Source organism: Dipodomys ordii, unplaced genomic scaffold (genome assembly GCF_000151885.1).
Source record: "Dipodomys ordii isolate 6190 unplaced genomic scaffold, Dord_2.0 Scaffold16, whole genome shotgun sequence".
Taxonomy (NCBI): Eukaryota; Metazoa; Chordata; class Mammalia; order Rodentia; family Heteromyidae; genus Dipodomys; species Dipodomys ordii.
The window spans coordinates 5796815-5821483 of NW_012267232.1; the positions used below are offsets into that span (position 1 = coordinate 5796815).

At 39.2% G+C, this 24669-nt stretch overlaps 1 protein-coding gene across 1 annotated transcript in view; it reads right to left on the reverse strand.

The window, feature by feature from the left end:
- The window catches only part of Atl1 (atlastin GTPase 1), a 62962-nt gene extending 38967 nt beyond the window's left edge, over positions 1-23995 (reverse strand). The window contains exons 1-2 of the mRNA XM_013012261.1: positions 23917-23995; positions 4072-4319 (exon numbers count right to left, since the gene is read on the reverse strand). Coding sequence (XP_012867715.1) covers positions 4072-4319; positions 23917-23950 — 282 coding nt within the window. The 5' untranslated portion in view covers positions 23951-23995. The remainder of the gene's footprint in view (positions 1-4071; positions 4320-23916) is intronic.
- Between the last annotated feature and the right edge of the window lie 674 nt (positions 23996-24669).

The following is a 24669-nucleotide window of genomic DNA, read 5'->3' on the forward strand; positions in this document are numbered from 1 at the left end:
CCACTTCCGGCTTTTTCTGTTTATGTGGTGCTGAGGAATGGAACCCAGGGCCTCAGGCATGCAAGGCAAGCGCTCTACCACTGAGCCACCTTCCCAGCCCTACATCACTAGTTTTTGAAAGACCTCATTAGAAAATCCTCAACTATAAAATTTCATATTACTAAATAAAAAACTTTACTATGCAGAAGAATTTGGAAAAGTACTTGAATTAATAAAGAGTCTGTATAAACTATAAAATTCTTTTATTTGATTAATATCCTTTCTTGTTCTATAAAGCAATTTTAGATACTTATAAAGACCTTGGTTTTGGCTCATCCCTGAATTGGTTCCACTATCTGACCTATTCAATCTTATTTCTTCATTTCCAATACATAATTTCCACCTCACAAAAGAAGTATATCTGGGGTTGGGAAGGTGGCTCAGTGGCAGAGTGCTTGCCTTGCATGCATGAGGCCCTGAGTTTGATTCCTCAGCACCACATAAGCAGAAAAAGCTGAAAGTGGTGCTGTGGCTCAAGTGGTAGAGTGCTAGCCTTGAGCTGAAGAGCTGAGAGACAGTGCCCAAGCCCAGAGTTCAGGCCCCATGACCACCACCACCAACAACAACAACAAAAAGAAATATATCTTTCACTTAATGCAAATATTGTATAAATTCATCGAGTCTTAGATGTCCCATTCTCCCTCTCTTAATCTAGATCTTGCACATCTTCAAAGTCCATCCTAAATCCCACTATCTCTAAAAAGCTTTCCCTAATAAATCCTGCCTATTCATCTATGTCCCCTCTCTTAACTGCCTGAGAAACATAAAACTAGTATTTATGAGGTCTAAATATCTTATACATCAGTTATATCACCTCAGTTATCCCAAATGGGGGTATCTAAGTGAAAAAAAATCTGTCTTCTTTGGTATTCTCCATATTGTTAAGACAATGCAGAGCATATAGGAAATAGTCAAGAAACAGTAATTAATTAATGTAGAAATATAAATTAGTCTAATTAAATGTTCCTTGAAAGAGTCAGATGCATTTTTCAATGACTAAAGTATGATTTTTTTTGTTTTTTGTTGGTCGTGGGGCTTGAACTCTGGGCTTGGGCGCTGTCCTTGCACTCTTCAGCTCAAGGCGAGCACTCTACCACCTGAGCCACAGCGCCACTTCAGGTTTTCTAGTGGTTTCTTTTTTTTTTTTTTGGTCGGCTGTGGGGCTTGAACTCTGGGCCTGGGCACTGTCTGGGCCTGGGCACTGTCCCTCAGCTCTTCAGCTCAAGGTTAGCGCTCTACCACTTGAGCAACAGCGCCACTTCCGGTTTTCTGGTGGTTTTATTGGAGATAGGAGTCTCATGGTCTCTCCTGCCCAGGCTGGCTTTGAACCGCGATCCTCAGATCTCAGCCTCCTGAGTAGCTAGGATTACAGGCGTGAGCCACCAGTGCCTGGCTTCTAGTGGTTTCTTGGAGATAAGAGTCTCACGGACTTTCCTGCCTGGGCTGGCTTTGACTGGAGATCCTCAGAGCTCAGCCTCCTGAGCAGCTAGGATTACAGGCGTCAGCCACCGGTGCCTGGCAATTATGATGTTTATGAATTGTCATGAAGATAACATTAGCTCAGGTCACAATGATCTCTGTAAGATATTTTTTAAACTCTAAGCTTGAAAAATAATTTTGAAAAACAAGGAAAGAATTCACAAATAGTTATTAGTTGCGCAGTTCTAAAACTTAGCTGGCTTAATCATTTAAGCATGCATCATTTACGCATGTCTTAAAATTACTTATTGTGTTCTTAGTATAGAATAAGCTTGGTAGTAACAATTTTCCTCTAAAAAGTACAGAGATTGTCACATTTAAACTCTAATTTTGTCTTTCTAATATGAACAATACTTATAATAGCAGAAAGAGTAGAGTTTGGTCTGTACAATTCAATGATACATGCCTTTAAGCAAATAGATTGTTTGCTTAAAATTCACTCTATGAGGTGCAGAAATAGAAGGGGGAAAAAAAGAAAAGCAAATGTGGGACACTTTAATCCAAACACTCTTTAGAAGCAACACAGTATGTGTTACTGAGTATTTCCTTCCAATATTTAAAGTTAAAACTATGGCCAGGAGCTGGTGGCTCATGACTGCAGTGCAAAAACACCTGGTCAAGAAAGTCTATGAGACTCTTACCTCCAATTAGCCACCAGAAAACTGGAAGGAGCACTGTGGCTCAAAGTGGTAGAGCACTATCCTTGAGCAAAAACGCTCAGGGACAGTGCCCAGGCCCTAAGTTCAAGCCCCACAACCAACAAAAAAAGTTGAGTCTATGAATAAACCTAAAATCAACAATCCAAATTAGTGAAAAGTATATTAATTTTGTTCATTCTATTTTCCCATTCCTATTGAGTAGCATATTACTGTCAGTATATTAGGAATCAGTTTTACTTATTTCAAAGTCTGCATTATTTTGAGTTCTTTTTTTTTTTTTTTTTGTCGGTCGTGGGGCTTGAACTCTGGGCCTGGGCGCTGTCCCTCAGCTCTTCAGCTCAAGGCGAGCGCTCTACCACTTGAGCTACAGCGCCACTTCCGGTTTTCTGGTGGTTTATTGGAGATAGGAGTCTCACAGTCTCTCCTGCCCGGGCTGGCTTTGAACCACGATCCTCAGATCTCAGCCTCCTGAGTAGCTAGTATTACAGGCGTGAGCCACCAGCGCCCGGCTATTTTGAGTTCTTAATTTGAGGCTAGAGAGATGTTAAAAAAACAAAATTGTTAAAAAAAAAAAAAAACATTCACAAAAGATCTACCTAAAGTGGCTATCTATGATATAAATACGGATCCAAAATGTTTTTTTCATAGTTTGATTTTGCAGTAGGTTCTTAGTATGCAGCTCAGGGTAGCCTCCAACTCTAAATCCTCCTGCCTCAACCTCCCAAGTAATGGATAATTGAAGTTTTAGGGGCAATGTTCAAATTTACATCTGAATTGCTCTGGGTAAAAGGACTGAAACAAATACCAAAAAGTTCTCCATTCCCAACTTTTTGTTCCTCCACTCTATATTCTCCAATTTGGCTTTCTGCTTTTGGTTTATTTAGGTCCTTTAAAGTCTCATTTCTGTGTCACACTGTTTTCTCAAACACTGTATACTTCATTTGCTCTGGGGAGTAGGGTAAGGTAAGAACGGACTGGCAAAGGCTAAGAGGGAGATTCCATATCTTTTTTTGGTCCAGTTGTGGGGCCTGAACTCTGGGCCTGGGCACTGTCCCTCAGCTCTTCAGCTCAAGGCTAGCGCTCTAACCACTTGAGACACAGCGCCACTTCCGGCTTTTTTTCTTTTTGCTTATGTGGTGCTGAGGAATCGAACCCAGGGCCTCAGGCATGCAAGGCAAGCACTCTACCACTGAGCCAACTTCCCAGCCCGAGATTCCATATCTTGATGTGGCTTGGAACTACAAAAGAACATGCATTTGTCAAAAGTCAGCAAATGTACATCTACGATTGGTGTTTCACTGTATGTAAATTTTACCTCAAAATAAACAACTAAAACTATAGATAAAATTATGATCTATATTAAATATGGGGAAATGTATTGATATCAGCAATTTATCAGCAATTTATCAAAACCCAAGATAGAATGATGGATAGCTAGAAAGAAGAATGAACAGATGAGAAATATATTGCAAAGCAAGGATGCTAACATTAACGGAAGAATTTAGGTGGTGGGTTCCTAGTGGTGCACTGCAAAGTTCTTTTAACATTGCTGAATATGTGGAAATTTTCACAGTAAATGTTGGAAAAAAGTTATTAAAATTAAAAACTTATGACAAAAGTTACTTGATATTTTAAACATGATAACATGCAAAGACCTTTATCATTAGACTGGTGTATATTTCTAAAAGAGTGAAAAATTAAGTTATATTCTCAGTGAAATGAATTGGCTTCAGAAAAAAATTGTTCTCAAAACACTGTGACTGGAATAGTTAAATCATAACATTTATATTTAGGGCTTATAATAATAAAAATAGAAATATTAAACACTACTAAATGAAAACACAGGTGGAAGAAGTATAGAAACCAGAAAAACTTTTCAGTACTTCTTACCTACCTGGTTATACATGTAACGCAACATGAAGTCCATCAGGAATGACTTTCCTTTCCTAAAGGCTCCAGCAACAGATACCGCAACTACCTCCTTGTCCCTGACAGCCTCAGAGAGAAGGATCCGATTCAGTGCACTTTCATCCAACTCAAAGGAATGGTCATCTTTGACAATAAGGACCTGCACAGGTCCTGCCTTTTTCACTGGCTCCTCCTCTTCTGAACTCCATTCATTTGTTTTTTCTGAAAATCCACCTGTTAAATAAAGCATTAACTGGTTCAGTTACTCATTCCCAAATAACATAAAATAGGTACCTCTCAACTCTCAAATGTCCAATACACTCCAGAATTGGAAATGTTTGTTCTCATATTTTAATGTCACCCACACTATATTCCACAATGGTCTCTGTGATTATATGATTGATTTAAAGAGAATTTTCTTTCAAGAAACTTGCCAATGCAAAGTTCTCTCTTCACTAAATGAAAAAAATACAAGCAAAGAACTCTACTTTTGGAGCAAATGAACAACACAGTTTTAGTTTACACTTTCTCCATGTCCTAAAAATAAGCTTAGTTATTTGTATAAAGGCTCTTTGCAATGTTCCTTTTCTTTATTGGCATATGTGAAATTGTACATAGCCAGGGGCTATATCATGACATTTCCATATGCACATAGAATGTACTTTGATCATATTACTGCTTCATATACCCCCTCCTCCTTATTGCTTTCCTTTTCCTTTCCACTTCCCTAACAGTCCACTTTTTACCCTTTTTTTTTTTTTTTGGTTGTGGAGTCCTTGAGCACAGCTCTAATTCCAGTTTTCTGGTGGTAGTTAATTGGAGATAAGATTCTCACAGATTTTTCCCGCTGGAGCTTGATCTGGCTTTGAACCATTTTCCTTGCATCTCAGCCTTCTGAGAAGTTAGGACTACAAGCATGAACTACTAGTGCGTGGCCCATCTTTTATTTTTACAAACTTGCTTTGTTTTGCTTCTTTCAGCTTGACATACATCATAGAGTACAATGGAAGCACTCAGAAACCACAGGTTTTCCACTATATCAATATAGATGTGGAAATTAACATCAGTGATGGAATTTTCAACCAAGAGTTCTACCAGGGATGCTTTCTTATGTTTTTGATTTGATCTTTTCAACAAAACCTTTTATTGTTATGCATTTTTGACATACCGGGAAAATAACAAACTAATGATATATACATACATCTTGCTTTACATTATTTAGACTACTGAACTATTTATTACACACCCAAAATGTAATTGTAGTTTTTCATTATGGAAATACATGCCCATCAATACTTTCTGAATAATAATAATATAAAGCACTCTGTGTCAAGAGACCATTGCTCCCACCATGAATCAGAGTGGTTCTTGCTGCAAAGAGAAACTGATTTTGTAAATGAGAAGTAATGGATTGTGTATTGCCATGCCACAAATGGAGGAGAAGCACCTTTGCTTACATCCCAGCTTTCCAATTTGCAAGCTATATGAGATTACTTGACTCCCATGGCTCACTATCTGCCATCTAACAAATGAGATTAGACTGGGAGGATAGGTCAGTGGTGGGGCACATGCTGAATACATACAAGGCCTGGGTTCAATCCCTAGTGTATACACACACGTGCGCGTGCATGTGCGCCCGCGCACACACACACACACACACTAGATACACTTAATAAACAGTGAGTGCAATTAATGTTATTATTTGTTAGTAATTATTCATCCTTTATTTATTTTATTTATTTATTTTTTGCCGGTCATGGGGCCTGAACTCTGGGTCTGGGCGCTGTCCCTCAGCTCTTCAGCTCAAAGCTAGCGCTCTACCACTGGAGCCACAGCGCCACTTCCGGCTTTTTCTGTTTATGTGGTGCTGAGGAATCAAACCCAGGGCCTCATGCTTGCAAGGCATGCACTCTACCGCTGAGCCACCTTCCCAGCCCTATTCATCCTTTAGTACTATCTGTCCACCCTATTTTCAGCCACAACAAGAAGGCCATTCTTTTTTATCTTTTTTGTTTTGTTTTGGTTTTTGCCAGTACTGGGGCTTGAACTCAGGGCCTACTCAATGCTCCTGAGCTTCTTTTGCTCAAGGCTAGCATTCTACCACTTAGCCACAGCACTACGTATAGCTTTATTTGTGTATGGGGTACTGACGAATCGAACCTAGGGCTTCATGCAGGCTTGCAAACACTCTACCACTAAGCCACATTCCCAGCCCCCTCTTTTTATCTTTGAATTACCACATTTCAATGTGATAATTCCATAGATGTGTACAGTGTACTTTGAAACAGTTCACCACCTCCATTATATTTGCATACTCCCTTCCTCCCTTTTTGAAGATTGTTGAAGCTCCCTGCCTCTGGGTTAGCTCTAAATAGGTTCACATTTGATGTGAATCATAAGCCCTCGATAAATATTATTTTGCTTAGAATAATATCTTTGGAACACAAAGTTAAATCACAACTATTTACAGGCAGAAATAATTTTTTAAGTTGGCAAAATATACATATGCAAGAATTATTCTTGAGAATATATGTAGAAATGGAACCTTTGGGTTGTAAATTCAAGGTTATGCCAGATTCTCCTTCCCACCCAGAAAAGAAAAAAAAAGGTCCAATGGGTCCTCTGGAATTTATATATTCAAGAATGATCATTTTTCCTTCATACAACACATATTCATATGGAACCTGGTGCTAAGTCATCTGTAAACAAACTGTTTCTGGGCCAGAGTTTCATATATATATATATATATATATATATCAGAGAAGCTCCTTTACTGAGACTGATTGAAAGAATTTATATAAAAAAGTAAGCAAAATAAAGGAAGGAAAAATAAAGGACTAAAAGCAAAAATTTAAAAATAATTATTAATTTGTGTAATAAACTGATCACTACATTCACACATTAAGAAAAAGAAAAATCTATAAGGTTTCCTGCAACTTTGTATGTTGAGTTGCTTTTAAACACTACCTTTATTATAACAATTTGCTTTTATTATAGTAATTCTCAATGGCATCTGGGATGCATGAGAAAATAACACGAGGCTCTTTTCAGCTGTGGTTCAAAGAATTCCAGTGGAACTGGAAGTATGGCCATGTCACTGTGGGAACATGAAATTTCCTTGAAAATATTTCCATTAACATGGGCAGTTAAGAGGCTTAATATTTTCAACCGAAGGCAGCAAAGATCTTCTCTTAGAGAATTAAAAAATATTCTAAGTTCCACTTTTCTCCAACAGAGAACATTTTTAAAGCATAGCTATGACTTTAAGGGTGCTCAGAAAACATCAATAGTTTTCATAAAGTTTCAATAAATACCCCAACAGCATGCTCACTAAAATGCCACTGCCTTGGTACTTTTGGAGACACTGCAATGCTGACTTTATCCCTAGTTAAGATCACCAGGCACTGAGCTGGGATGAAGTGCTGTCTTCTCACAGCTTCCAGTGTGGCATAGTAAACACCCCTTCTCACTGGCGGCAAACCTCTATAATCCTAGTTATTCAGAAGGCTAAGATCTGAGGATCTCAGTTCAGGACCACCCCAGCAAGACAAATGTACTTAAGCAGAAAAACAAAAGAAGCTGGAAGTGAAGGTGTGGTTCAAGTTGAGTCACAACTGTGACCTCTCAGGCCCTATGTTTAAATCCCAGTTCTAGCACTCACATGTGCATACACATATACACACACACACATAAAATCAACTAATTAAAAAAAATCATGCCTATTGTGTATGTAGGGGCAAGTGGCTATTTAAACCTGCAATGTGGGATTCCTGGAGTTCGGTGCAGGGGTCTAGTATGGGGTGAATTAGGTTAAAACTTCTGAAAGAAGAAACAGAATCACTTCATCAGCAGCAGACTCTGCTTTGCTAGTAACTCATACTTTGATAACTTTTCTTTGTTAATAGAAAACTAAGACTAAGATGAAGCTGGCTGGTCAGACCCAGAAAAACAAAGATTTTGGCAGCTGCAGTCACTAAGCTCATAAACCTGATTATCTGTTGAAAAGCTGCTTGACTACTCTAGCAAATCCACTTCTTCACATCTGTACAAGAGTTAGATATAACCACTTTCTTTACAGTTTGCATAAAGGCAAGTTGCAAGGAGGCCATGGTAGTCTGGAGGAAAGTTAGTTTCTCTAGGCAGTAAATTAAGAAATACTTTCTGGGCCTCCTTTGTAAGTAGCTACTTCCAAAAATATCTTAGAAGATATTTAGCCAAGATCAAGTAGACGGTGTTAAGGACACCAGGAAGTGGTTATGAGGCCTTTAAGATTTGTTTGTCAATTCTGTCCTTGGCACTAGGCACTTCCTTGGGAATTCCTTCTTTGTTGAGTCTGATGAACCACTCTGACAAGGAACTGTTCCTTATGACTTGGAAGGAATCAACAGGTCTAGCAGGAACCATTGCCTCTGGTGCATTAACTGGTTCTGTTGCCTCTTTTCTAGAAGTATACAACTACATATTCTTAGACTAAGATTGGACATCCATAGGCATCCATTTTCATCCTTTCCTTCTTTAATTAGAATCTATTTATACAAAGCTTCCTTCTCTTGATTCTCACCACACACACACACACACACACACACACACACACACACACACACACACACACTCCCCACAAAGCTGTGCAGTGCAGGCTCATTGGCTTTGCATTCTTTATCTTTTTTTTTTTTGTCGGTCAAGGAGCCTGAACTCTGGGCCTGGGAGCTGTCCCTCAGCTCTTCAGCTCAAGGCTAGCACTCTACCACTTGAGCCACAGCACCACTTCCAGCTTTTCCTGCTTATGTGGTGCTGAGGAATCGAACCCAGGGCCTCAAACATGCAAGACAAGCACTCTGCCACTGAGCCACCTTCCCAGCCCAGTTTATCTTCTTTATACCAGTTCTGATGGTTCCGGACAAGACAATCCTCCTCAGTAATTATTATGCCAGTGGTTTCCTGGCCTCCAAAGGTCATTCAGGCATGCAGATTGCCTAAGTTTTCAGTTTCAACACCTCTGAGCTGATTAGCCCAACATTTGGTTCAGGAATCAGGCTCAATAAGCCTGACTGGTACTTTTGGAGATGCTACAACAATGCTGACTTTATTCCTAGTTAAGATCACTAGGCACTGAGCTGAGATGAAGTGCTGTCTTCTCACAGCTTCCAGTGTGGCATAGTAAACACCCCTTCTCACTGGCGGCAAACCTCTATAATCCTAGTTATTCAGAAGGCTAAGATCTGAGGATCTCAGTTCAGGGCCACCCCAGCAAGACAAATGTACTTAAGCAGAAAAACAAAAAAAGCTGGAAGTGAAGGTGTGTTTAAGTTGAGTCGGGCTTTATGTTCTAGCATTTACATGTGCAAATACACCTGGAATAGGAGTTTAAACCTCTATTCCTTCTTCTATCTCATTCCTAGTAATATAAATGGCAGCCAGTGAAGTACTGGCAATTTTGGATCATCCACTTATGAAATACAGTGTAATTGCAAAAAATGAGGATGCTCATTTAGAACAATTGCCCCTATCTATTATGAAAAACATCACAGTATATACAATATAATTCTGAAAAATTTTGTGACTATTTGGTATAGTTGAGGAATATCAAAGAGTACAATACAAATAGAGCAGGTTAGAAGGTATGAGGGCTCAGAGTAGGCAAAGCAAGGGAGTTGAGATCTGAGAGGATTTGAGACATTGTAGATATCTACAGATGCAAGAAAGACAACTTCACAGCTGCCAGGTGCTGGTGGCTTACACCTGTAATCCTAGCTACTCAGGAGGCTGAGATCTGAGGATGTTCAAAGCCAGCCTGGGTAGGAAATCTGTGACACTTTTATCTTTAATTAACCACCAGAAAAACTGGAAGTGGGACTGTGGCTCAAAATGATAGAGCCCTAGCCTTGAGTAGAAAAGCTTAGTGACAGTACCCAGGCCCTGAGTTCAATGAATGACATCCCCCTAACCACCCCCCCCAAAAAAAGAAAACAACTTCAGTAAACATCTGGATTTGATTATCTACATTTACATATTGAGAGTGAGTTAAATACCATGGAACATTGTTTATTTGTTTTTTGTTTTGTTTTGTTTTTCTGTGGTGTTGGAGATTGAATCCAGAACCTCCTACATAATAGGGAAGTGCTCTACCACTAAACCACAACCCTAACACTGAACTCTCAAAATTTTTTGTTTTGGTTTGTTTTGGTGGTTGTGCCAGGAATTGAACTCAAGAGCCTCTCATTCTCACTCAGTTCTTTAGCTCATAGCTTTTGAGCCACACCTCTAGCTAGCATTTTTTGTTGGTTAATTGGGGATAAAGTCTCTTAGACTTTTCTGCCCAGGCTGGTTTTAAATTGCTCTCCTAGATAACAGCCTCTTGAGTAGCTAGGATTATAGGTATGAGCCACTATTAACAGCCCATATAAACTGGTAAATGAATAAATGAAATGTGGTCTACTTATGCAATTAAATATTATTCAGAAGCAAAAACAAATGCAGTAGCAATACATCCTACAATGTGAATGAGTCATGAAAAGACTATGTAAAAAGCCAGTCATTAAGGACTGCCTATTGTAAGACCCCACTTATATTAAAATGTTCATATTAGGCAAATACAAAGACAGAGAGTAGATTGGTGGTTATCTTGGCTGGGGGTAGGTGGGAGGGATTGGGATCTCAAGGTTAAATGGCACAAAGTTTTTCTGATATTTTAAAAATTACGATAATGGATATACAACTGAATATACTAAAATCCATTCAATTACTCACTGTACTCAGGAATATGAATTATACTTTGATAAAGCTGTTAAAAACTACTCAGAAAACTACTTTTGTGTTTGTATGTGTCAGTACTAAGACTTGCCCTCAGAGCCTGGGCACTAACCCTTAGCTTTTTTTTTTTTTGCTCAAGACTGGTGTTCTACCACTTGAGCCATAGCTCCACCTCTAGCTCTTTTGGAAATAGGAGTGTCATGGACTTTCTTGCTCACACTGGCTTTGAACCATCATCCTCATATCCTAGCTTCCTGAGTAGCTAGGATTACAGCATGAGTCACCAATGCCCGGTTAGAAAACTACTTTCTATAAAAGATCAAAATTAGAAATATCCATTAAAATTATCTCAAGAGCACAGACTGTTTTACTTGAAAACCTCTAATAGCAGTGGTACTCACTAGACACTATGTTGAAAATAAACTATAAAATTTGTGGGTGGGTGCAGGAGGGAAAATTGGGAGAGGGTGAGGGAAGGGGTGACACTGTCTAAAAAGAAATGTACTCTTTACCTGACTTATGTAACTGCAGCCCCTTTGTACATCGTATTTATAATAATAATAAAAAAGAAAGAAAAAATCTATAATGAAGTTCATATTTAGTACATGCTCAGTAAGTATCTACATACATTTATTTAAAATAATTTTTAAAACATTAAATTCCGGGCTGGGAAGGTGGCTCAGTGGTAGAGTGCTTGCCTTCCATGCATGAGGCCCTGGGTTCAATTCTTCAGCACCACATAAGCTGTGGCTCAAGTGGTAGAGTGCTAGCCTTGAGCTGAGGAGCTGAGGGACAGCGCCCAGGCCCAGAGTTCAGACCCCACGACCAGACCAAAACAAAACAAAACATTAAATTCCTTGGTATTATTAAGAACAAGTGTTGGGCTGGGAAGGTGGCTCAGTGGTAGAGTGCTTGCCTTGCATGCATGAGGCCCTGGGATCGATTCCTCAGTACCACATAAGCAAAAAGAAAAGAAAAAGCTGGAAGTGGTGCTGTGGCTCAAGTGGTAGAGTGCTAGCCTTGAGCTGAAGAGCTGAGGGACAGCGCCCAGGCCCAGAGTTCAGGCCCCATGACCAAACCCCCCCCCCCAAAAAAAGAACAAGCGTTGTGTACTTGATTCATCATTCATAACTACATAATATCTAAATAACAAGTATTATTCATCTAACACGATAAAAAATCCTTTGGAATTTGTACCAAAAGTTTTCTGAGCATCAGTTTTATACCTTCTTAACTATGCACTGCTAAACTAAATTTAAGTTCATTTCCTGAACATTATTCAAATCTTAAAAAGCGAAGAAGGAAATATGTCAGAAGCAAGACAGAGATGGATGGAGGTTTTACTACAGATGATGCAGATGTGTGGTTCTCAGGTCAGAACCAATTTGTCCCCTCTGAGACTCATGTTTAAATTTGATGGCCAATGTAATGTTATTAAGACATTGTGGGATATGTAAGAGGTAATTAGTTGCTCTGTATAATTAATATATGCTAAAAATAAAAATAAAATAAAAAGAAGTGGTTAGGCAATTGGTCTCTGCCCTCATGAATAGATTAATACCTTTCTGGAAGGACTGAGTTAATTCTCAGGGGAATGAGTGAGCTGAGTTTGTGCTCTTGAAGGACTAATGAAAAGATTAGTTACCAAGAGAGAACATTTTTACACAGCAAAGCTGCCCCTGGTATGCTCGCCCTTTAACACAAGCTCCTTTGCCCATCAGTTCTAATATGTTATAATACAACATCAAATGCAGCCACTTGATCTTGGAAAAATATCTACTCTTCATAAATCACTCAATCTCTATGCTCTGTTCACAGCCACTGCAAAATGGTACTCAGCTACTGAATGGAGATATGTAGAAAGGAAATCTTTAAAAGTTTAGAAGGTAAAGAACATTTTTTATATACTAGAAATGCTATAGAATGTACTGCTAATCTTCCTAAGTGTAAACTTTGTAAAAAAAAAACCTACATTCCATCATAGCAAAAATTAAACCAAGAGATAATAAACTCTGAGTATATAAAAGCCACATAGAGAAAAGACGTTTTTTGTTTGGTTTTGTTGGTCGTGGGGCTTGAACTCTGGGCCTGGGCATTGTTCCTGAGTTTCTTTTGCTCATGGATAACAATCTACCACTTAAGCCACAGTGCCACTTCTGCCCTTTTCTGTTTATGTGTTACTGAGGAACTGAACCCAGGGCTTCATGCATGCTAGGCAAGAACTCTACCACTAAGCCATATTCCCAGCCCAGTTTTTTGAAGAGTCTCAGGGGTACAGCAGATACAGATTTGACAAAAGGGATTGCATCAAAATAAAACATTTCTTTCACAGTTAAAGACATACTTACTAAACTAGAAAGACAGCCAACTGATTGGGAGATCTTTATCAGCAATACATACAACAAAGCCTAACAGCCAAAATACACAAGGAGCTCAAGAAAGCAACCTCTCCCAAAGCCAATAAACCAATGGGCAAAGGAGCCAAGGAGAGACTTCTCAGAAGAGATAAGAACGGCAAAGAAACACGAGGAAATGATTAACATTCCTGGCCATAAGGGAAATGCAAATCAAAACAACTAGGAGATTCCATCTCACCCAGGTTAGATTGGCCAATATCGTGAGTTTGGACAACAAATGCTAATGGAGATATAAGGAAAAAGGATTCCTACTGCACTGGTAGTGGGAATGTAAACTAGTACAATCACTCTGGAAGAGGTCTGAAGGTTCCTCAAAAAACAAAACATAGACCTTCCCTATGACCCAGCCATACCACTCCTGAGCATCTACCTCATTGCAAGCCAGAATATTGCAAATTTACTTGCACATTCATCTTCACGATTCACAATAGCCAAGATAGGGAAACAGCTCAGATGTCCTACAATAGATGAGTGGATCCAAAAAATGTTGCACCTATACACAATGGAATTCTTCATAGCCATTAGAAAGAGTAACACTATGTCATTTGTTGGAAAATGGATGGACCTAGAACAAATCATTTTAAGTGAGGTAAGCCAACTTCAGAGAAACCAGTGGTCTTATAGGCAGAAGCCAGAGCTAAAATACTCTAGGACTTGATAAATTATATAGGACTCTAGGCATTCACACACAGTGAGACCAAAGGGGGTACTCTTAAAGGAAGTACACAAAGGCACAATGCCTATGTGCCTCTAATGTAAAATAGTATTTAATGAAATTAATTCCAGGAAATGGAAATAAGAGGGTTTTTGTTGTTGTTTGTGTTTTCTTTTTGTCTTGTTTGTTCATTTATCTGTCTTTGGGAGGGTAAGGGGGACACAGAAATAGAGGGATAAAGGGAGAACAAAAGCAGCAGTGGTAGACACTATGAAAATGAACTGTACAACTTGTGGGTGGGGATGGGAAGGAAAAACTGGGAAAGGGTGACACTGTCCAAAAAGAAATATACTCTTTACCTGACTTTTGTAACTGTAACCCCTCAGTGTATCACCTTCATGATAACTATTAAAATAATAATGATACTAATGAAGAAGAGGATTAAAAGGGACAATTCAGGTCTTGTCACAACAGTCCTGGGAGAAAGAAATCATTCAACATGATGCTTATTTATCTGAAAGAAAAAGAAATCCATAAAGCATCCAATTGGTATCAGGGATGTGTTTGTTTTCTTATGGCATCATGACAGCAGAGTGTGTGTGTGTGTGTGTGTGTGTGTGTGTGTGTGTGTACGTGTTATGTGTGTGTGTGTGTGTGAGAGAGAGAGAGTAAAAAACCAACATTAATGAAAAAAATTGGAAACAATGAAAAAATTAAACACTTTTATTTCTTGCAGTTTATCCTAAGGAAACTATCAGTGCACATGTATTTATCTAAGTAAAGGTTCCTAACAAAATTATACCGTGACAAATTAGAACTAATCTAAATACCTAACATAGGATACTATAAATTGTTATAGCTATAATTATGCAAAAATATGCAGTCTCTTCATAAGGTAATGTTATAGAAAAATAACTAATGATAAGGAAATATGTTCACATATTTTAAGAAAACAAGCAGATGAAGCAGATGGAGAATATAATTCCCACTAAGAAAAACAAATAAATTTTATACATTTACAGTCACTGAAAAATATCAGTTTTTGAATTACTAAAGAATTAGTTGGGGTTTTTTTTTGTCATATCTGAATCAGCTAATCTGAAAATGGACAGTTACTTTTCTCCTGAATATTGTATGTGTTGTGCTCAGTTCTACCTCTACCATTCTAAGCAATTCTCTGTATTACAGAGATTGGAAACACTACAGAGAACTATAGTTTATTTTCTCTTAGTGGAGTTTTGGCTGAGATTTTAAAGAAAGATACTTAAGACATTTGGAAGGCAGAGAGAGGGAAAAAAATCATTGTCTTCCAAAAGAAAAAAAAAAAGGTTTGTAAGCATATAGTGGCCATGAGGCTTGTTGCAAATAATTTAATAGAAGGACAGCAACTCATAGAACCAGATTCAGATAGTAAGAAGAAGTTGTGGAAGGACTTCTGAAATGAGCACACAGTGTAAGGATTTTCAGTCTCACATGAATGCTTACCATGAACTGATGAGAAAGCTTTTGAAACCAGAACAGAATGACTCATTTTGTAGGTAGCACTCAGCCTCTTCCCATCCACAGCAGGCCCATAAATGAAAAGACGCATTTTTAGACATATAAGGATTAAAGAGGTTAAATACAGTCTAAATAAATTGTATGCAACTAAGAAAATAAGACAATGAGACCTTTTGAAATTGTTCAGGAAGTCAGGATGGGAGCAAGAAGAGTGACAGAGAGAGTGAGATTGATTGGAATATATTATAAACATAGGTGGATAAAAAATATAGGTGGAAATTTAACAATAAAAATCCCTCCCTGTATAACTAAACTAATACTCAATATTGTCAAAGAAAAAGAAATAGATATTTTCTTTTATTCATGAGTATCATTGTGGATATTTAAAATAATTAAAACTGAATAAGAAAAAAGCTACTATATATCAACATATACAGAGTACAGCAAAACAGATAGAGAAAAACCATAGCCTTAAATTCAAATATTAAAAAAGAAGAAAAACTGAAAACTTTATGAGTGTAGTATTCAACTTTTTTTTTTTTTTTTTGTCTGTCGTGGGGCTTGAACTCTGGGCTTGGGCGCTGTCCCTATGCTCTTCAGCTCAAGACAAACACTCTACCGCTTGAGCCACAGAGCCACTTCCGGTTTACTAGCGGGGGGGGGGGGGGGGGGGGGGGGGGGTTTGAGATGAGAGTGTCATGGACTTTCCTGCCTGGGCTGGCTTTGAACCGCGATCCTCAGATCTCAGCCTCTTGTGTAGCTAGGATTACAGGCATGAGCCACCGGTGCCCAGTGTCAACTTTAAGCTAATAGAAACACAAAATAAGACTGAAGAAAATAATAGAGATGCACAGAAACTAACAGAAAAGCAAAAGATTAAACAATAAAAATATAGGAAATGGAGTTGTGGCTCAAGTGGTAGAGTGCTAGCCTTGAACAAAAGAGCTCTGAGTTTAAGGCCCTGAATTCAAGCCGTTTGACTAGCATAAAATAAATAATAAATAAAACAAACAACAAAAAACCCATAAAAACATAAGGAATAAACAAATAAGAGTAGAAAATATAAATTAGTTTTCTGAAGCTGATGAAATGGACAGATTCCAAGAAAGTTGTAAATTACTAAAGCTAACTCTATAAAAAGTAAAAACTTTTCATTGTTCTGTAACCAATACAAAAATCAAATCAACAGTTTTAGGACTCATTATCTTATATAAGCTTACACAAAGAATAGAAAAGAGACACCTACTCACTTTATAAATTTAATATATTCTTGATACTTGGATGCCAAAGTCAAACAAAGTTCAAGAAAAGAATTTTACTTACAAATCTATTTTCCAATATATTAAAAGACTAGCAGACTTAGCATTGTATTTAAAAATAAAATATAGTATAATGATCCTAAGCTAATTCCAGGAATAAAAGATCACTTCAACATAGGAGATCTATTAATTAAACATATTAATAAATAAAAACTATCATTTCAATAAATGTAGGACATCTGTTTACAAGTCAATACATGCATTAAAATTCAATATCCAGTGATTATTCAAAAATATTATTCAGGAATAGAGGAGAGTAATCTTAATCTGTGGAAATATAAACTACAGTTAATTTCAACTCAACTGGTGGAATGCCAGCAAAAGAATGGAAGAAATAGTCCATGAAATGATACCGAAAAAACACCAGAAGTAGCTAAAGTAGAATAGATTTTGAGTAAAATAGATTTTGAGTAAAATAGATTTTGAGTTTAAAGTGTTATAAGAGACAAAGAAGGGCCTATTTTAATAAAATATATTTTGTTTAAATACAATATATTCTCTTGGTATATGTGTTAGTACTGAGGTATCAACTAAGGGCCAAGGTATTCTCCCTTAACTTCTTCACTCAAAGCTAAGACACACCTGAGACACACCTCCAATACTGACTTTTTGTCGTTAATTAGATATAATTAACCACAAAAAGGTCCGTCTTACGGTTTGACCTTTCTGCTTGGGCTGGCTTTGAACCAGGATCCTCAGATCTCAACTTCCTGAGGAGCTAGGATTAGAGTCATGAGCCATTACTGCCCAAATATATAATATATATTCTTAACACAATAAGAATACATAACAATTACAAACATCAGACCATCAAAACACAAGAAATAAAAATTGATAGAATTGTAAAAAGACAGACAATTCTCCAACAATAGTTGGTGATTTCAACACCCTACTTTCAATAGTGGCTAGAACAAAACTGAAGATAAGCTGTGAAACAGAGCAATACTATATATATATATACATATATATATATATATATAGTATTATATATATATATCAAATACTATAATTATATAGTATTTGATTTTATACATATATTATATAATTATATGCTATATATTGTATAATATATATAATTATATATATAGTGCTCAATATATAGATATTGAACAACACAATCTAACCAAGCAAATGTAAAAGAATTCATACATTCTACCCAACAATATAATGCTCATTCTTCTCAGCACAAATGATACTTTCTCAAGCAGATCAAATTCTGGACCACAAATTAAAGTGCAATATATCTGGAAAGAAATATTATGAAATATTATCTTCAAAATATAACAAGATAAAATTAGAAATTGGTAATAAAAAAATCTTGAAAAAAATCACAAATTGGCCGGGCATTGGTGGCTCATGCCTATAATCCTAGCTACTCAGGAGGCTGAGATCTGAGGATTGTAGTTCAAAGCCAGCCCAGGCAGGAAAGTCCACGAGACTCTTTATCTTCAATAAACCACTCAGAAAACTGGAAGTGGCGCTGTGGCTCAAGTGGTAGAGTGCTCACCTTGAGTTGAAGAGCTGAGGGATAGTGCCCAGGCCCAGAGTTCAAGCCCCACAACCGACAATAAATAAATCAATCAATAAATAAATCACAAGTTGAATAGCCAATAGAGCAAAGTAGAAAGCACAAAGGAAATCAGAAAATTAAATGCAAATCAAAACCACTATAAGACACCATACATAGCACACTCTCCTGAGTAGCTATCAGAATATTGGCAAGAGTGTTGAAAAACTGAAGAAAGAAAGACAAAAAGAACACTGAAAAATTGGAACCTGAGTATACTGTTGGTGAGAATGTAGAGCAATACAGATGCTGTGATAAAAAAAGGCAGTTCTTCAAAAAATTCAAAATAGATTTCCTAAATGATCCAGAAATCTACTTCTGCTTATGTACTCAAAAGAATTAAAAGCAGGATTTCAAAGAGATATTTGTGTACTCATGTTCACAAAAAGACTATTTGTAATGGCTAAAATGTAAAAGCAACCCAAGTGTCCATTGACACATGAATGGGCAAGCAAAAAGTAGTATATATAATGATATTGTTATTTAGCTTATAAAGAAGGAAATTCTACTTTGTTATATGGCACATCTTTTTTACAACTACATAAAGGTTAAAAAAGAAAAACCTTCAAAGAAGGAAATTCTCTCTGGGCACCGGTAACTCACATCTGTAACACTAGTTACTCATGAGGCTGAGATCTGAAGATCAAGGTTCAAAGCCAGCCTGGGCAGGAAAGTCTGTGAGACTCTTATCTCCAATTAACCACCAGAAAACCAAAAGTGGCACTGCGGCTCAAATGCTAGAACACTCGCCTTGAGCTGAAGAGATCAAGGATAGCACCCAGGCCCAGCGTTCAAGCCCCACTACTGATGAAGAAGGAGGAAGAGGAGGAGGAGGAGGAGGGGGAGGAAATTCTGACATGTTATAATATGTATAAATCTGTAGACAATATACCAGGTGAATAAACCAATCACAGAAAGGCAAAGGCTATATCATTGCACTTATAAAACATACCTAGATTAATCAAATCAAAGGGCAATATTAAGATAGTAAATTTTATAGGTATCTTGCCAAACATTTAAACGAGATAAGAGGATAGTTTACAATCTGGAAGGATAGTGGGAAATTTCTTAAAATACAAAAAGCACAAACCACAATGGAAACTGCAAATTAAATTAACTATATTTAAATATGTGTTTATTAAAATATACCACAAAGACGGCAAAGTTATGTCACAAAATGGCAAAAAAAATCTGTAAAACAATCAACAAAGCACTTCTATCAAAAAGTGGGAGGTGTGGCTCAAGTGTCAGAGTATAAGACTTGAGGGAAGAAAAACAAGAGCACAAGGCCCTAGTCCTGGCGCGCGCGCGCGCACGCACACACACACACACACAAAATGCAAAGAACTCATAAGAACAAGAAGAAAGCACTAATAAAAATGGGGAAGAGGCTGGGAATGTGGTTTAGTGGTAGAATGTTTACCTAACATGCATGAAGCCCTGGGTTCTATTCCTCAGTACCACATAAACAGAAAAAGCTGGAAGTGGAGCTGTGGTAGAATGCTAGCCTTGAGCAAAAAAAACTCAGGGACCATGCCCAGGCTCTGAGTTCAAGCCTCAAAAGTGGCAAAAAAAAGTAGGGAGGGGGACTGGGGAAACAGCAAATAAAAATAGAGTAGGAAGTATGAACAATTAATAAATATATGCATGTGTGTTCCTACCTCACTGATAGTCAGCAAAAGGCAGGTTAAAAAGCAATGAGATATCATTTCATACATATTATAACACCAAGTATAGGTTAATCAATATTTGTTTTGGAAAAGTGAATCCTCTAGCTCTTATTTATTTCATTGTACTATAACATATAGCATTTTATCATTTAACTTTGTGTCAGTACTGGGTTTTAACCCAGGACCTTATGCTTGTTAGGCAGGCACTTTAACACCTGAGGTATACTTGTCTTTTTTTTGCGTTATTTTTTGAGATAATGTCTTACTTTTACCCCTAGGCTGGCCAGGGTTGTGATCCTCCTACTTACACTTTTCTGAGTGTAAGTTAGGTGGCTCCCAGTGGTAGAGTGCGTGCCTTGCATGCATGAGGCCCTGGGTTCGATTCCTCAGTACCACATAAGCAGAAAAAGCTGGAAGTGGTGCTTTGGCTCAAGTGGTAGGGCGCTAGCCTTGAGCTGAAAAGCTGAGGGACAGTGCTCAGGCCCAGAGTTCAAGTCCCAGGACCGACAAAAAAAAAAAAAAACAAAACAAGAAAACTGTGGTCAAGGCCTAATGAAAGTACAAGACCAAATAAACTGAAAAGGACTGGGAGTGATAACTGAAAAGGATTGGGAGTGATGTTCAAGTGGTAAAAAACTAGTAAGTACAAGGCCCAGAGTTTAGACACCTGCACCAAAACTCAAAAGTTTTAAACTATATATTATCTTAAAATGTATATTAAGCTGGGCGCCGGTGGCTCATGCCTGTAATCCTAACTACTCAGGAGGCTGAGATCTGAGGATCATGGTTCAAAGCCAGCCTGGGCAAGAAAGTCCATGAGACTTTCTTGCAATAAACCAATAGAAAACTGGAAGTGGTGCTGTGGCTCAAGTAGTAGAGCACTAGCCTTAAGCTGAAGAGCTGAGGGACAGCCCAGAGTTCAAGCCCCACAACCAACCAAAAAAAAGTATATTAGTTTATAGAAAAATTATAAAAATGATCAGGAGAGTGAAAATACCAAACATGAAAGGAGTGAGGAGAGTGATGAGTGGTTATCATTAAGGAAGGGCACAAAAGAATGTTAATAAAGTTCTATTTCTTCAGCTAGGAAATATAATGTTTTTATTTGGGCTGGGAAGGTGGCTCAGTGGTAGAGAGCTTGCCTCTCAAGCATGAGGCCCTGGGTTCGATTCCTCAGTACCACATAAGCAGAAAAAGCTGGAAATGGTGCTGTGGCTCAAGTGGTACAGTGCTAGCCTTGAGCTGAAATGCAGAGGGACAGCGCCCAGGCCCAGAGTTCAGGCCCCACGACCAACCAAAAAAAAAAAAAAAGATATGTTTCATAAGAATTTTTATGTCAAAGAAAGAACACTTTCAAACCTAAAGCCTTCTTATGAGTGTGAGTTTCTTACAATGATCTCTTCTGCAATGACCACAGATCTAGTCTGGTCCTAAAGACAATAAGGCTGCACAGTTTGAGAATGGGGCTAAGCTGTTAACTGAGGAGTCATCAAGTAAAGCATAAGCAGATGCTGAGGCTACTTGCAGATACACAAGAATTAAATAATGTATCTGGGAAAAATATGGGGAGGCAAATGAGAAAATGTGGAGGAGTGAAATCTATAGTATATGTCATATCCTACATTAGGACCCAGGGAAATTTCATCATTCGGAGGATGAAGTATGCCAAAAATGAGGCAGTAAAAAGGGACAAGTAGTCTCATTTTAAGAAAGAGTGTGATGATACAGAGTGCTTGTGTAGCATGTATAAGATGTTGTGTGCACATGTATCTACACAAACACACATACATACACACACACACTCACACAAAAGGAAAAGAGGGAGGTAATACAAGCAATTAGAAAAGAAAAAAGAACTATTATTTTTCCAGATCGTTTTTTGATCTTTCCTCAAAAACAAACAAAGAAATCCCAAACTTCCCAATCTAAAGTTTCCACAACACTTTTTGAACAAATGGACATTATTTAGCCTAATTGTGTTTTTCTTTTCGTTTTTAAGGCAGCAAAGCTGACACTTTAATGAAATCATTATTTCTCTGAGGCATTACTGTACTGTCAATGTCTATCAAATTGTAGAAAAGTCTAATTCCCACATAGTATCCTAAGTTCCAAGGTTTTGTTTTGAAACAAATTTAATTAGCAGAAAACAAAACTTTTGTTTTTGCTAGAATGAAAGCTCCAGCCCAGTCCTGAAAGACTGCTTTCTGGGGTACTGTTTCTGATACTCATCTGTCCCCTTTATTTTTTACACTACCACATTCTCTGCCTATTTTTCTAGTTCAAGGTGATCCAGTTTATAGAGCACCGATTTCTTATACCAGCTTACTTTTAGATAGGCTTGTTGTGACCCTTTCTTTGCATGTTATTCTAGTTTCACATCTTCATCTCATGGACTGTGGAAGCAATCAGTCCTAAATTTAAATCGTAGAGCTATCAGTTACAAATTACACACAGATCAAGACCAAATCGAGTTGAAGATCTGCACCTTTATTGTAGATCGTTCAAGAAACTCCTATTCCACACTTTAAAAATATTTATCTACATTTCAAAGGAAGCAAAGAAAACTGTGTTGTTTGAGTAAAAATATCTACTAAAATTAGAGTTTGATGATCTCAGAAAATAGAATCTTTTCCCCCACCCCTCTTAAATTGAATTATGACCGACCTCACTGCTCTAACTCCACATCTACAGCAATCTTTGGGTAATCTCTCAAACATTAACATTGCCCACTGGGGGCCAAAATGATCCTGTGACCTGTTATCAGAACCATCAAACACAAGGAGCAATGCCATCTTTTGACAAAAAAAAAAAGGGAACAACCAACTGTATGCCTCATATTTAGATAGACAATTATAGAACAGATCTCACTGACAGAACAGAACCACGCAGTTCTGAACAACTAGTGGGTGTGAGCTTTCAAAATAATAATTCACAGCTAAGGAGCAAATTATCCACCCAGCCTCCGGGCCTGAAGTATGAACCGGTTCATGTAACACAATGCCTTTCAGGGCTTTAGTTCCTGAACTGCTGATGAGTTAAGCACTGACTGCAAGAAATCCAGAACCCAACCTGCCCACACTCTGCAGAATCAGGTCTGGCACAGCAGCTGCGGGGTGGCGATTTCTCCCGCATCGCGCTTTGCCTGCGTGAGCGCCGCCCACCCATTCCCGGGTGAATCCACAGGGCCTCGCCTGCCTCTCCTTTCTCCTCCCGTCGGCCTGGTGCTGAATCATGAGCCCAATGTCTCTGAAAGGTAAAGCCGAAGAACAAAGCCACCCTGGGGGCTGGTCAGAAGGGGGTTGCAGGTCGGGGTGGGGCAGAAGGCCGAAAACCACAACTCTGTGTTCTCCCCTGATTTTCTCTACCTAACCCCCCAAATTAAAGCAAGTATCGCAGCCCCCTCTCCCGGGCGGCCCAGGTCTGCAATGCTGAGCCTGGACTGGGCGCGCTCCACCCCATTGTTTCGCTGAGCTGCACGCCGCCTGGGGCCCGCGCCCTGCCCGCGCCCTGCTCCGCTGCTGCCGCCGCCGGGCCTGCGCCGGCGAGCTCGCAGCTCCCAGGCACACAGGGCTGGGGGTTTCCGCCTGCTCCAGATCCAGATGCCTCACTCTTCTCCACCAGGGCCACCACAGCCCCTTGCTCACCCTCACCGCCATCCTGACAACTGATGGCGAAAGCGGACCACACAGTGCCCACAGGCGCCTGCCGGGTGGGTGCTGTCCAAATGCTGGGCGGAGATGGAGAGGGGGTGGGGGAGAAGCGGGAGGCCCGGCCTGCACCCTGCGGGAACCCTGGCCCGCCACCACCACATTCCGGGATGCGGGTGCCACTGGGCCTTGGTGCCTGCAGTCCAGTGGCAGCTCTCCGCCGCGAACGCTGGCACCACGCAGCTCTCCACCCACTCCCAACTCCAGATTCCCCGCAGGCTGCAAAGGCTGCCCTTCGCGACTCACCCCAACTGTTTCTGTCCCTGCGGTTCTTGGCCATGGTGGTCCGAGGCGGAGGGTGGCGAGGAGCTGTCACCGGGCTCTGTCTTCTCCAGGCCCGCAGGTGGCGGGCGGTGGGAGGCTCCGTGCCCGCCTGGGCGCAGTTGGCTCACTGAGGATGTTGCTGTGGCGCTGGTGGGAAGGAGTGGGGAGGAGAAGGGAGGAGGAAGCGGATGAACCGAGCTCAGCATCACAGCCCCAGTGCACGCCCTCCGCACCTCAGCCCACCCCCAGAGCGCGAAGACAGTGGCACACACGCACTGCAACAGTTTTGGTGGAAAACACACACAAAAAGCCGCACCCTCCCGCACACATTCTCCAAGAATCCAGTGACCGAAATACACAGTCCACGGCCATGACTGCATTATTCTGGATGTCCAAATACCTGTTTTGTAGGACAGTTACACAGCACAAACATTGCTGGCAACAGAGAAACAGCCAAAGTAGTTAAAACCATTTGTATTTACCCACCAGGCATCTTTTTAAAAATACTTTAAAAGCCAGGTCATGTTAGTAAAGAGAGAATCATGTATTTTCATCTGTGTTTACTGAGTAGGTATGCATTTTTAAACTAAGCAAAATTTACATCAACAAGACTACAATAAGCTGGAGAGTCATCATGGTCTGTGACTAGTTCACTGTCTAGTGAGCAACATTTCCCTGGAGATTTGGAGTTGAGAGTCCCCAAACAAATCATACCACACGGTTTGTCTAGGTGGA